Source organism: Agelaius tricolor, unplaced genomic scaffold, assembly GCF_023055355.1.
Source record: "Agelaius tricolor isolate 1412-34295 unplaced genomic scaffold, bAgeTri1.0.p SCAF_2, whole genome shotgun sequence".
In the NCBI taxonomy this organism is placed as follows: Eukaryota; Metazoa; Chordata; class Aves; order Passeriformes; family Icteridae; genus Agelaius; species Agelaius tricolor.
In genome coordinates, this window is record NW_027269262.1 from 46,490,563 (window position 1) to 46,502,562 (window position 12,000).

The window sequence follows — 12,000 nt, forward strand, 5'->3', positions numbered from 1 at the left end:
CCTGGAAGGTGCACTATGGTACATAATTGGGTTTTTTCCTAATTCATTGCACTTTCAATGCTGTCCTAGCAGTAATACAGTTAAGGTAAAATGAAGCTATATTCTAGTAAATGCTTGTGTGGGACTTTTTAGTCACAATTTTCATGATAAAATAAATGTTTCAGTGCTGTTTCACCAGGAAAAAAACCCCTTTCTTAATGCATCCAGCAGTCTAGGAGTTGGGAATAAATTGCTAGCACTTCTTTTTGTTGCACTCCTTTTGCCTGATTCTTCTATCACTCTGGTTTTTGCTTCTTTGTTTTTTTCTTCTTTTTGTCCTCCTCTTTTAAATCTGATTTTTCATAACTCTATGATCTTTTGCTTTCACAAGCATTTTCTCTGTTATTCTCCTTATCTGTTCATCTGATTCCTTTTGGGCAGATCATCCTATCTATCTTCTGCTTTTTTCTCCAGTACTTCCTCATAAAAGATCCATTGACAGCTCAGACTCAAAATACATGCATTTTTTCTCCTAAACATTTCCATCCTACTTGCCATCCAAGCTCATATAGCAGTGCTTGGCCAATCTTCCTCCACAATTTTTTTGAAAGCCTGTCGTTTTCTCTCTATGCAGACAAATGTCACTTTTCATAAGCTTTTTCACTTTTTACCACTTTTTGCACATCCTCCTTAGCATCCATATTGCCAGTCCATCCAAAACACAGCTGGTAACACGGCTGTTCTCATTGGTCAAACCATAGCTGCATCTTTTGTTTTCAGTTTCAAGGTTTTCCACAATATTCTGTCCCAGTCTATAAACCAGATCAAGGGTTTCCTGATCCCAGCCATTTTCTGTATCAGTATATTAAGGCTACATTTTCTCAATAATTCCATTACATCTCCTGTGCCTGTCATACTTCACAATGCTGTAAATTATTGTTACTTTTGGTTCTTTTCCTACATATACTCTTTTTTCCACAGTATATGAAAATTTCATAGCCATTCAGATAAGGAAAAAATGAAAATAAATTGCTGTTTTAGGGCATGTCCCAGTTAGTTGTACTCTTTCATAGCTTTCTCCTATCTTTGAGGCAAGGTTTAAATTTTTTTATCTTATATGGCACACTAGTCTATTTTTAGCCTTAAGAGAATTTATCCATCATCATAAGGACTGTTGCATGATTGCAAATGGATTTATGGATTTAAGCAAAAAAAAAAAACTGGCTGAAATTTTGTTTTCATAAGCCTTGATGTGTAAAAGATATTCATAGATAGCAAAGAACTATTTTTTATTTGGTCTCTATATCCTTTAGAAGTACTCTGCTTGATGAGGTATCTTTGTTCAAGTCACATTTTCAATTACCTAACTAATTAATATACACTACATCCCTTTGGATGTTTCTCAGTTACACAGACTAGTAGATCACATTTTTAAAACTATGCTAGGGATGTAAAATTCTCCTTAGAAGTACTTAGGATTGTCACTACAGTATAATTGACAAGTACAGCTCCCTAAATATATTATTTTCATGCTTTTAAATGTGCCTTTAGCCATTCTCCTCTTTAGATAAATCAGTCATCTTATCTATTTAGAATATTTCAAGAGCCTTTTGTGATATTTTGAAAACTTTTTTTTAATTCAAGGTCTCCTGAGAAGGAACATTTTCTGCACTGCAGGGATCCAGTGAGGGGGAATAAAATGCAGGACATCCAGATTAGCTTGGAAGCATACTGAAAAAAACTCCCCTTTGGCTTGCTGCAGATTCAGAAGAAAATATAAAATAAGTTCTGATGAAGTCAGGAACTTGCTTTTCCAGACTGACATTAACTTAATGCTATTTTAGAAAACTTCATTGTTACCAATTTGCCAGTAGGCACAACATCTACAACCTGTTAAAACATGAACTTTAGCTGAGAGAGTGATGGAGGAGCATAGTGGAAACCTGTTTGCTATGTATGTTTGTCCTTACTCCAAGAAAGATCTCCAGAGCTATATTTCCAAAAATATTTATGTGATTAGCTATGCCAGAAATGAGTAAAGTAGCTGAGTGACTCCCAGTACTTCAGTGCAGTATAAGTAAGCACCCTTTAAGGAGTCCTCTGCCCTTCATCTTCTCAGATGGCACCATCAGACTGCTTTGCCACACCTGAAACCTCATAATTTACACATTAGTACTCATAGGTTGCATCCAGACACTTGCTGGAGTTGAGGGCTGAAATGAGGGCATCTGGCCTCAAACAGAGTGGTTATTATATCAGTGGGGATGAAGATTTCTGTTTTCAATTTGTTGTAATCCATAATCTACAGCATTGCGAGTCACTTCAGGGACAAATAACTGCAATCAAGAATTAAGTGTATTGTTATTAACTGTTATTGTTGTGTAACAACAAGGTTTGGCTATCCCAGTTCTTTCAATGGTAGGAGTATGTAGGGATATATGAACACTGTGTAGAATAATGAAAAATTATTGAGAAATAAATCAAGCCATACATTAGCAGAATAAGATGGGGTTTTTTTTAGTGAGTAGGAGCCAAAAAATAGTAAATATAAACCCTACAGATATATAGGATGTTAATTAGTTGGTTTGGCTTCGTTTTGACAGTTAGTGTAATTTATTGTTATTTTACTCTTAATTTGAAAAGAACTTATGGAAATAATGTTTTGCTGTTGCCTTGAGATGATTACAGTCCAGGCAGACAACATGGAGATTGAGTAAATATATTCACTGAAGTTAGAGAAAGGTTTCCCATTAATTGCACCATGCTTTGTGTTTGGGCCAAAGAAGCCCGGAAAGTGTTCGATTAAAGAAAATATCTTTTTTTGTATGTCCATTTGGCCTTGAGAACATGCAGATGGGCAGTTAAGGCATCCTGGGAGGTCCCTGTCCCTGAATGTTTTCAGGACTGAGGTTTTAGAGTAGAGGTGGCAATACCTATCTTGCTTTTCATATTGGAAACATTGCCTGGTGTCAGTTTGCAGCTAATGGAACAAGATAATTTTTCTTGTGTACTGCTTAGGTATCCCTATCACCATGCTGGACATGGGAAAGATTAAAGGATAAAAAGAGTCTGAGAATGTTTACTTTTTTCCAGTCACTTTTGCAATAAGAAACAAAGAATGTTAAGTGTGCACATGCTGTTTATTGTCTCAGCTGGAATATATTATGTGTTCTGTTGTATTTCTTTCTTTTAGGCCTTTCTCTGAGTTCTGCCTGCCGCACAGCCATACGTATTAGATGACTTTGGGACTCGTTTTCCACCAAGGATGAAGGGATTATCCGGCAGCCGCAGTCACCATCACGGGGTTGCCTGTGACCCTGCGTGTGACAGCCTGCCACACCACCAGGACAGGAAGCCATATTTGTTAAACCCGGTGGAGCCCCACCCCGCAGACCACCCTTACTACACTCAAAGGAACTCTTTCCAGGCCGAGTGCATGGTGCCCTACAACGATCAGATTGCCAGCAGCACGTTTCCCCGGAGGCATTACAGCTCCCACCACGAACTCAAGGACGAGTGTGCTCTGGTTCCCCACGGAACTGCCAACAAGACCAACCGCATTCCTGCCAACCTCTTGGACCAGTTTGAGCGGCAGCTGCCCCTGAATCGGGATGGCTACCACACTCTGCAGTACAAGCGAACTGCCATGGAGCACCGCAGCGACAGCCCGGGCAGGATCCGGCACCTGGTTCACTCTGTCCAAAAGCTCTTCACCAAGTCCCACTCGCTGGAAGGACCGTCCAAGGGGAGCGTCAATGGGGGGAAAGCGAGCCCAGAGGAGTCACAGACGATGAGGTATGGGAAGCGCAGCAAGAGTAAGGAGAGGCGATCAGAAGGTAAGCCCAGATCCAATGCATCAGGATGGTGGAGTTCAGATGACAACTTGGACAATGATGTTTGCATTTATCATGGTCCCAGTGGGGTCATGACCATGGGAAGATGCCCCGATCGCTCTTCTTCCCAATACTTTATGGAAGCCTATAACACTATTAGCGAGCATACTGTGAAGTCCTCCAGAAGCAATAATGATGTCAAATGCTCTACCTGTGCAAACCTGCCTGTGAATTTGGACTCCCAGTTAATGAAGAAAAGCTCTTGGTCCTCTACATTAACCGTGAGCAGAGCCCGTGAAGTTTACCAGAAAGCATCAGTTAACATGGACCAGACAGTGGTGAAGGCAGAGACGTGCCAGCAGGAACGGTCATGTCAGTACCTCCAGGTACAGTGTGGAGAACTGGTTGCTGTTAACTGTGCTCTGCCTTGTCTCAGGTGTTTGTGGGGGATGGAGGTTTGCTCTGATGTCTCAACTTTCCCCAGAGGTCACTGACCACCAAACAAGGGGTTCTACTACTAAAATTAAAAATATATCAGCTCTTGGGTTTTTTTTTTTTTTTGGTCCAGAATTCAATATTTCAAAGTAACGGTTCATGTTAGAACAGGATTATTTTAATTTTTTTTCATGTGGGAAAAATAAGACCTTTCTGTGTACCTTTTGAATTTATAAGGCTGTCACAGTAGGGGTATGGGGAATTTGATGTTTTAGTGCTTTCATTTAGCATTGCAATGTCAATTAACTGAATGTTACCAGGATACAAATTCTTTGATTTCTGTAATTTCAATTTTGCTTTCATTTAGTGCTCATTTTTTAAGAAAGCTTTTGAGACCCTTTTGAGAAACTATGGGGTACCTTAATACTTTCTCCAGCAGGAAAACAGCCTACTTTTCTTTTTGCCATAGAATATAAATTCTCTTAAAACAGTTATTGTAACGTGTCCAGATTTGTTTATCAGGCTATTCCTCTTTTTTATGGCTCTGAGTCAAAAATAAAAAAATCAAAAGGTTGAAATTATTGCTTGTTCTGATTATACATTTTAGGAGTACATCACCTACTCCCTCACAAGCTGTTTGCAGTTAATACAGCGTCACTATTTTTCACCAGTATTGTATCTTTAAATGTCAAGAATCAGATGTCTCCTCTTGGAGCTATCATACTGCCGGTGAATGTTTGTGGCAGGAACATGGATCAGAAAATATTAAAACTGTTTCATTCTTAGGAGAGCTGTGGATAGCTTTTATGCACTTTTCTAAAAGAAGCACTTATGGCACATCTAAGTGTGTGTGTAAGATGGAACAACGTTGCACAGAGAAGAGAGAAGACCATGAGGAAAAAAGAGGTTTGCTAAGATGATTCGGTTTCATTTTAATGTACTGGGACTCTTTTCTATTTGTATAGAACTGTAGCAGGTTCTCTCATATGGGTGCTTTAATGAGACAGTCAGATTCCACATTCTGTTGTTTAAGTCAGTATGCAGAGAAAGCGTAGGACTGAGGCATCAGCATTTAAAAATTGATCTTAAAACGTTTTATGGAGTGTCGTGCAAAATAATTTTGATTACCGGCCTCTGGGATGCTAAGTCCTAAATGTAAAGGAATGGATATGTATATTTTCTATCAATTTTTTAGGGGAGTGGGGTGGGGGAAGAGGGGGCAATACAAATGCTCAGTGTGTTTACAGCTCTGCATATAGGCTGAGGAGGGAGAGGGGTTTCAAAATAGCCTCAGGTTGCAACCTTTTGAGCTTTTGTGGGTTTTTTATTAAGTATCTTTTGTGTGAATTTTGTGAGTAAGAAGAAATCATAACTTTAGGCTTGAGTGTTGTGGTTACTTTGAACCCTGAGATTTTTCTTGTTGGTATTTTTGTTTACTCCTTCAGCCTTCTCTTGGGTTTAGATAAAATAGCTGACAATTCAGTATGTGACCAGATGGCTAGAAAAGAGTGAAAAACTGTGCCAGCATCAGCTTTAAACGAACACCTCCATAGGGACCTTTAGATAATGTTTAACTGACAGGAATAGACTCCTCAAGTGGAATTAGAGGACATTATCTGTGTCTGTATGAAAATATGTCCAACAATTGTCAAGGGCAAGAATAACTAAATTCTCACTTAGAATCACTACTTCTCACTGTGTTTCCCATTCTGTTTCAGTTTTCACTTAATTTTGTTTTATTGCTTCTAATTGCATGCCCTTGTAAAATCAAGGGAAATACAATTAGTTTAAAACTGTTTTGTTTGGTTTTTTTTAAAGGAGAATCTTAACCAGGCATCAGTTAACATTGGGAGTAATATTCAAACAGAGTACAGTAGATTTGAGGAAGCAGGTCAGGATTATTCTTCTCTCTTGGCAGCTTGAAGGGATGACAAATGCATGTAGGTATTTTAAAAGTCAGTCTATTTTGAATGCATCCCCTTGCTTTTCTCTTCACTATATCACTTATCTTTTTACACTGCGAGCCCTTTGGGGCTTGGACTTTGTTCCCTTTTGTGTTTCCACAATGCACAGCACAGTGGGACACAGAACCCAGTTGAAGCCCTTTGTCTGTCCTGCAATATAAATATATATTAACAGCAGCAGAGTTCCACTCTGTTAGTGAGTTGTAGAGTTACTCTGTGCATCTGCTATTTCCAGGTGCACTTCTCATTATTGCACCAAAAGGCTGGTGTCCTGTGTTAGAACAATTGGAAAGGCACAAAATGAGATGAAAGCTACAAATTCACAACAACACTGGACAACCCTGATCATTTAATTTCATTGTTATGATGCTTCCTTGTTGCTTTCTATAACTCACTAAATGTTAAACAGATTTACCAACTTGCTTGTAATTTAATTTGTCTGTGGTCCAGGACATAAACTCTGATCATTCAAAGAGCAGCTACTTGTTCATGCAATCTCTTCTTGTCACAGTATCTGAATTCAATGAAGGAGTGACTTCTTTCCAACTCAGGGTACTCAGAATAGTTTTCTTTATCCTGATAGATCTGAGTATATCAGAGATCACAGGTGACATTGACTTCACATTTGTTTGTAAGGGCTTTTATCACAGAAGTATCTGCATGAATTCTCTGTGTAAAGACATAGAAATAACAAACAATTATTTCACTTGCTGTGATATTTTCCACTTAACTGTTCTGTGGAAGGTGTTGGCAGTAATTAGTATTACAGATGGGCTTATTTCTCATAATTTGGAATTTGGATCAAGTGCAGAGTCCTCTGCATTGTATTGTCTTTCTTTTTCCCACCAGGCTCCACTTCCAGCCCTGCTGCTGAGGCACAGTGTCCATCCTTGGAGTTCTAGGGGAGGCTGGGGTCTACACTGGGCATCTTCAGAAACAGATATTGTCCTAGAATAGTCTAAAGACTATAGTCTAAAGTCAAGCAAATCTTTTCCTCTTACCCACATTTTGGGAATGGAATTGCATTTTTATCTTCTATTTCTCTTTTCAAGAGTGAGCAGCTGGATAGTAGAAAGATAAGGTTCTTTTTATGAGCTGATTTTTATTTCAGGAAAGTGTTATTTGATCCAGCTTTACAGTTGGACTACTGCGAAGGATGGTGAGAAGGAAATGTTCATGTTTTATCAAAATGCTTCTTCAAGATGGTTTCCCTCCCTTGAAAGAAAAAAATTTAAGGCAGTGGACAGCCTCTACTTCTCTGCTAGCTTCTGCTCTGGAAAAAAAGTGAAATTAACCAAACTATCAAAGACAACATGTAAGCAGCAGTCCTTTGCTGCAAACAATAGGGTCCAAATACACGGGGAGATATTTCTGACATTTTTTGTTTGGTATGAATTCATGATTTTTGGAGCTAATAGTGTATCAAATACACTGCAGAATTTGTCTCTGATTATAGTTTTGCCATTTAATGTTCCCTGTAATTACCATTCCTGTTGTCCTTGGTCCATTTGTTAAGAGACTGAGAAAAATACAAAGAATGATGCTTTTCAGATTAATTTTCTTTTCTTATATGGGTCAGTCGTAAGTTTTCTTTTCATTGCACCTGATGAGACTCATATCAATTGTGTCAGACACTTGGGGCTAAGGATGGAAATTTTACTTCTGAAAACTGAAGCACAGAAGGTGGGGGCAACAGTGTCGCAGACATCTTTTCTTAGGATTTTTCCCTTCTGAGAAGCTGAGAGGCCTCAGAAACAAAATGTAAACAATGGTTATCTGCTGCTGTGGAATGCAACAGATGGATCCATGATTGGTCTTGTGTGGATGTTTGGAATTAGTGACCAGTCACAGCAGAGCTGGCTCTCTCTGTCCAAGCCACAGGCCTTTGTTTTCATTCCATTCTATTCTTAGCTTAGCTAGACTTCTGAGATGAAACTTTTCCTTCTATTCTTTCTAGTTTAGTTTTAATGTAATATATGTCATAAAATAATAAATCAAGCCTTCTAAACATGGAGTCAACATTCTCGTCTCTTCTCTCACCTGAAAACTCCTGTGAACACCATCACACAACAGTGCAGTCATTCAGCCTCCACATTTGCTTTGCTTGTCCTTTGGTGGGATACTGTGAGAAATACTATTAAAAAATATAAACCAAGTTTCTGGGTGTAGTAAGAATTTTCCGGTGACCAAGGGTTCTGGTTAGTACTGCACTCAGTTTCCTGAATGGGTGAAGGTTGCCTGCAATGTGCATTGGTACGCAGTGTGTAGTGCTGAGAAACTCATTATGCAAATGACTTGTTCTCCAGTCTCAGGACAAGGCACAGTTTCTTAGGAAAGCTGAGTTCCAGTCACAGCCAGCCTCTTTTTGTTGCCTGTGTCCATGGATGACCAAATAGACCAAAAGGTCAGGGTGCTAATAAGGACCAGTAAGTGTAATGTGATTTCTTAACATGGTGCCTTACACTTCAAAGTGTTTATCTTTATGACACAGCAATTTATGTTAGATCTGTCATACTAAGTTTATCTATGCAAGTTTTTCTGCACTTTCAGTTTGTGTTTTCCTCATTTATGGTGTTTGCATTTCAGATGCAACTACCATATTCAAATTAATCTTCCAGAATATCCTATATCCTTACATATACATATATATATATATATATATATATATGAAAGTTGTATTAACATCCATTAATATAGATCTTCTATTTTTCATGTATCTGATTACTTTTTTGGCTCATATTCCATTATAAATTGAAAATTAATGAAGCACATGTTATTTCTCTTTCAATTTTCCAGTCAGAACTACAAAGTATATGAGGTATAAGTTTCAAAGTTTTTTTTATGAGCTCATGAGCTAATTCTTAGTAAAGCATGTATTAATGTATTCTAGGTCAACTTCCAGGTAATGTAATAATCATTAAAATATTTGGAAATTCTTAAATGCTCTTGAATTTCTAAAATGAACTAGTATGTAAGCATATTAACACTGAAAAAAATATTCTCAGAAAGCTAATTTATTTTGGTTTCAAAATTGTGAGGTGCGTAATATGAATAATGGCTATAGCTAGGGAATTTGTGGAAAATATAGATTAGGCACAAAACAGCTTATTTACAAATTGTATATTACTAACAGATAACTCCATTAAACAGGCATCTTGGTTATTTAGCCTACCTGCAAACCCACCCAAGATGTGATTGCTATACTGAGAGAAATATGTTGGAGAGTATTTCAATATACTCACCTTCCTCATCTTTGCAGTCCCTTAATTTAGCTAAAAAACAAAACAAAACAAAACAAAAAGAAACAAAAAGAAACAAAAAAAAATTGTTAGCTGTATTGGTGATCATCATCTTGCCACTCATTTCACCTTAACAACTGGTGTGTTCTTATTTGCTTAATTGAAAGCTGTGCTGACCTTTGGTGTCTTGAGTCATGGGGGCCTTCTAAGTACAAAGAGAGCTCTTCAACAGCAATTTCAGCTGCAACTTTATCTGCCAATATTCCATAATTTTCTGTCCTTTTGTTTTATTGCCATCCTGTAACTTTTAAGTATTGAATGTACTGGCACTGACCTTACTTTTTCCAGATTAACTTGAATTACTGTCAGTTCATTCTGTTAGCATCCTTCTCTTCTAACAGTGCATCCATTAGTGAACACAATTCTGGCAACTAGAACCTGTTGCTGGCATACCATTTATAGGATTTAGCAACCTACTTGGGTAACACGACATTACATATACTTGTAGGTCAGAAATGTTCACTAAAATTATGGCTGCACATAACAGCTGGCATTTGGTATCTATTTCAGTTCCTTCATGGATAAGGTTTGTTGCAATCATGAATCTGATTCCTTCCTGTAGCCTTAAATATTTGGAGTATTCCAATCTCATTCTTTTCAGTAATTTCACTGAAAAAAAAACAAAACCAAGAGTAAAACAAGAAATCTTTGAGACAAGTCAAGTCCAGCAAAGAGGATCATTTCAATCTGCCTCTGAGTTTGAAACCTTAACTTTTATTGTGGAAACACGTGAAAAATGTGGGGAAGAAAACACTGGGAAATGATACATTTTCCTCAGTCAGTGCAAAGTAATAAAGAGTATTTCCCTTCATCCCGTTATTGGGTTGGGGTATTGTGCTTGTTTCAAGAATGGAATTCACAGTATAGATCTTGAGTGAGGAAATACTACAATGCCAGATGAGTGGTTTGAGCTGGGTTATCTGGCCAAGTTTTTGTTCTGCTTTACAAATGCTCTGCACAGGTGAGCTTCTGTCACTAGTGAATTAAGCAATTAGAACATCAATCTGTTGTGTGTTGTTTGTCCTTTCATCCTCTTATCCTGAAATTGTGCAATGAACTGTCTGTTTTGGGCTTCTGATAGATATGTGTTTCTCTCACCAAAGACTAAGCAATGTGTCAAACAGTTGGATAAGGCATTGTGACAGTTCTGAAGGGCCAGGGCTTCCAAATAGTCTCTGAATTGTGTCCAGGAGTCTTTTATGCAAATAAGTTTGTGTCTAACTTTGCTTTGCTGACATAACTCCAGCCTGCTAACCAGTTTGTCAGGAAATCTTTGAGGTTTCCTGGTCTGTAGCAATTCAGTTTCCAGCAGATCAGAGTCAGGACTGTGAACTTGATTTCATATCCTATGGGACACTACTGTAGAACATGGGTGACCTTTTGGTGACTATTTGGAGTTGCTGAGAAGGCACACTATGATGTTCTGGAACCAGGACAGTTTCCTTACCGCCAGATGAAAGCTTATTTCACAGGTATATAGCATTGCTGTAATCTCAAAGAAATCATTGTAAAAGTGTCAGTGAAGTGTGTCTGCTGGCCACTAAAATGTGACAGAAGTCAACAGCCAGCAGGAGATGGCAGTTTAAGGGCATCACTTAGAGCTGCTGCCTGTGAGAGCACATTAGCAAAGCACCAGAGATTACTGAGTTACAGTCAGCCAAAAGAAACAGCATAAGGGCTGCTTCTCAAAATGCTCTCCCCATCACATCTGTTTTCCTCCAAGGATACAGATTCAGCTACATGTTCTCCACCCACTAGCCAGTTTCCTGCTGTCTGCTTGATAGCAGACTTGTGCCTGTGCGCAGTGAAAGAAAGGTAAAATGGCATCTCATCTAACAGTATTGCTTTGGATGCCGACCAGTCACTGTGTGCAGCTGTTGAAGTGACTCATCACAAAAGAAGATATAAAGAAGAAATTAACATTTCTCTACTGCTGGTCATTGAAAGTGTCCTTTCAAGGATTGGTATTTTTGTTAACAGTCGTCCTGTCATCCTTAACTGGCCAAGAAACAATATGTCATTATAACCAATGGCACTGAATGCTTCAAGGCTACTGCGAAAGATGAGAACGAAAGTGTGCCCTCTGCCACTGGAGGATATCATCCATGAGTATCACTGAAGCAGCTCTAGTTTGAGGTCCTGGCCAAGAACCCTGCTCTGTGACCTTCAGTCATGTTCACCTCAGCTAATGGACACGCTGGTTGCTGTTTGGCTTCCTTTCTGCAGAAGGTGTTTATGAGTGGCAAATGTGCAAGGCCGTGGATGGAATCGTTGTGTCGGCATGCCCCTCTTCGTGGTTGGTTGGACTTTTACACATAAAGCAGAAGGAGAAATATTTATCTGGAATCAAGACATGGTAATTTCATTTAGAAGACACATATTCCTCATCATAAAATAGAATGTGATTCAGATCGATGAGCCAATGGTCAAGACACCTTTTGGTGAATGGGCATTGTAAACTGGAGTGGTGCTTGAAGAATTTTGTCTATT

At 38.6% G+C, this 12,000-nt stretch overlaps 1 protein-coding gene across 5 annotated transcripts in view; it reads left to right on the forward strand.

Annotated features, from left to right (window-relative positions):
• The window catches only part of DLGAP1 (DLG associated protein 1), a 401,400-nt gene that overhangs the window by 259,418 nt on the left and 129,982 nt on the right, over window positions 1-12,000 (forward strand). For all 5 annotated transcript variants that reach the window (XM_071417710.1, XM_071417688.1, XM_071417726.1 and 2 more), the window contains one exon: window positions 3,173-4,198. In XM_071417710.1, the coding sequence (XP_071273811.1) occupies window positions 3,245-4,198 (954 nt within the window). In that variant the 5' untranslated portion in view covers window positions 3,173-3,244. The remainder of the gene's footprint in view (window positions 1-3,172; window positions 4,199-12,000) is intronic.